General features: G+C 48.9%; 1 protein-coding gene across 1 annotated transcript in view; it reads left to right on the top strand.

Moving 5' to 3' along the window:
- Window positions 1-111, top strand: part of noxa1 (NADPH oxidase activator 1) — a 20,033-nt gene extending 19,922 nt beyond the window's left edge. The window contains exon 14 of the mRNA XM_010796643.1: window positions 16-111. Coding sequence (XP_010794945.1) covers window positions 16-111 — 96 coding nt within the window. The remainder of the gene's footprint in view (window positions 1-15) is intronic.
- The last annotated feature ends 2,062 nt before the right edge of the window (window positions 112-2,173 follow it).

Raw genomic sequence — 2,173 nt, 5'->3', positions numbered from 1 at the left:
CTCTTTCTTTTTTAGTGGGACATACATCTGGCTATCATCAGCATAACAGTGGAATGCGATGCCATGCTTTCTAAGTATGGACCCAAGAGGGAGCAAATAGAGGGAGAATAGCAGGGGGCCTAATACTGAGCCCTGTGGGACCCCATACAGGAGTGGAGCAGAGGATGACTCGGAGTCACCAAGGCTGACAGAGAAAGTTCTATCCTTCAGATATGAGCTGAACCATTCCAGGGCTTTCGCCTCAATGCCCACCCACTGCTCCAAGCAAGAGATCAGGATGTCATGGTCGACTGTATCGAAAGCAGAAGTTAAATCAATAAGTAGAAGCACAACGCAGTCCCCAGAGTCAGTAGATAAAAGGATGTCATTGAAAACTCTTAAAAGCGCTGTTTCTGTTACGGCCTAGAGATATTGGACACCAAAGCAAAATACTTGAGAGAGATGAGAGAGATGGTCAAAAACAAAATGTTTATTTTAAGCAGAGGCACAGTAATCGGCAGTGGAGGCAGGAAGCTGGCTGGCACGGAGAATGTCAGGGACAGGAGACAAAAATCCAGGCAATGAGATCACAGGGATGAGGAGAGCAGCGAAACACACCGGTGGGTCAAACATGACGGAATTATCTGGCAGGAAAGTGGCAAGAGGACCGGGCTTTTATGTCAACAGATTGAAGAGGTGAGTGAAAACAGGTGTGCCTCGTCTGCTTCTGGGAGGAGCCAGCCAACTCCCTGTCACACACCAGCTGTCACGGTATTAATGTCATGTCATGTTTTTATGTCTAGGTTTCGGTGTGTTGTTGTTCTCCCTGTCATGTTTTCCTCATGTTTATTGTCTGGTCCTTTTCCCTGTGTTTTTCCTCCTATCGTTAGTTTCCCTGGTGTGTCTAATTGTATTATTATGTTCACCTGTGGCCCCTGTGTTTTCTCCTCCCTCCTCACCTGTGGGCGACTGTNGGCTGAGAGGGCGTCCACCCCGAGAGCGGGGGGTTGACTTGAGCCGTCCCGCCGAGCCAAATGATCCGGCTCACTAACGTAAGAAGACAGTATCTATAAAGGGACGGCTCAAGTCAACCCCCCGCTCTCGGGGTGGACGCCCTCTCAGCCCTGGTCTGGCGGAAACACTGGTTCAGGTCATATCTGAAGGACAGACATTTCTCTGTCAGCCTTGGTGACTCCAAGTCATCCTCTGCTCCACTCCTGTATGGGGTCCCACAGGGCTCAGTGTTAGGCCCCCTGCTATTCTCCCTCTATTTTCTCCCTCTTGGGTCCATACTTAGAAAGCACGGCATCGCATTCCACTGCTATGCTGATAGCAAGATTTATGTCCCACTAAAAAAGAAGGAGGGTTACTCAATTAGCCCACTGCTAAAGTGTCTAGAGGACATAAAGGCGTGGATGGCGTGCAACTTCCTTAAACTGAATGAAGGAGAAACAGAATTAATGGTTTTTGGTAGCACCATTTCTGTAGACCTGGGTTCTTTGGCTCAGTACACCAAGCCCACCATTACGAACCTTGGCATTAAAATGGACCGTGAACTAAAACTCGAGTCAGATTAAATCGTTGGTAAAAACGAGCTTTTATCACCCGAGGCAGCTAGCCAAAGTAAAACCTTTTCTCTCCAGACAGCAGTTTGAGACAGTAATCCACGCCTTTGTCACCACTCGGCTGGATTACTGTAACTCTCTCTACATGGGGGTCGGTGGGTGAGCTCCCTCGCTCGTCTGCAGCGGGTGCAAAATGCTGCAGCAAGGCTGTTAACTGGCACATGGAAATATGACCCCATTTCCCCCATTTTGGCTTCGCTCCACTGGCTGCCAATATATTTTAGGACTCATTTCAAAATCCTTTTATTTACTTTTAAATTCCTAAATGGCATGACCCCACCTTATCTTTCTGAGCTGCTACACCCTTACACGCCAAACCACCCTCTCAGGTCAGCGGATCAACTGCTCCTAAATGTGCCAAGTCAAAGCGGAGAGGGGACCGTTGCTTCTCTGTAGCGGCTCCCACACTGTGGAACGATCTGTCCCTGCACATCAGACAGGCTCCCACACTGTGGAACGATCTGCCCCTGCACATCAGACAGGCCTCCACCAAGCTCGCCAAAATGGCTTCACCGGTCTGGCATTATTTTAAGGTGTCCGAAAAAGACAGTAAAATAGCGGAATGCAAC

The sequence above is a fragment of the Notothenia coriiceps genome, unplaced genomic scaffold (genome assembly GCF_000735185.1).
Source record: "Notothenia coriiceps isolate Sejong01 unplaced genomic scaffold, NC01 NC01_scaffold00037250, whole genome shotgun sequence".
Taxonomy (NCBI): Eukaryota; Metazoa; Chordata; class Actinopteri; order Perciformes; family Nototheniidae; genus Notothenia; species Notothenia coriiceps.
The sequence above is the reverse complement of the archived record's forward strand: the minus strand, read 5'-3'. Positions and strand labels throughout refer to the sequence as shown.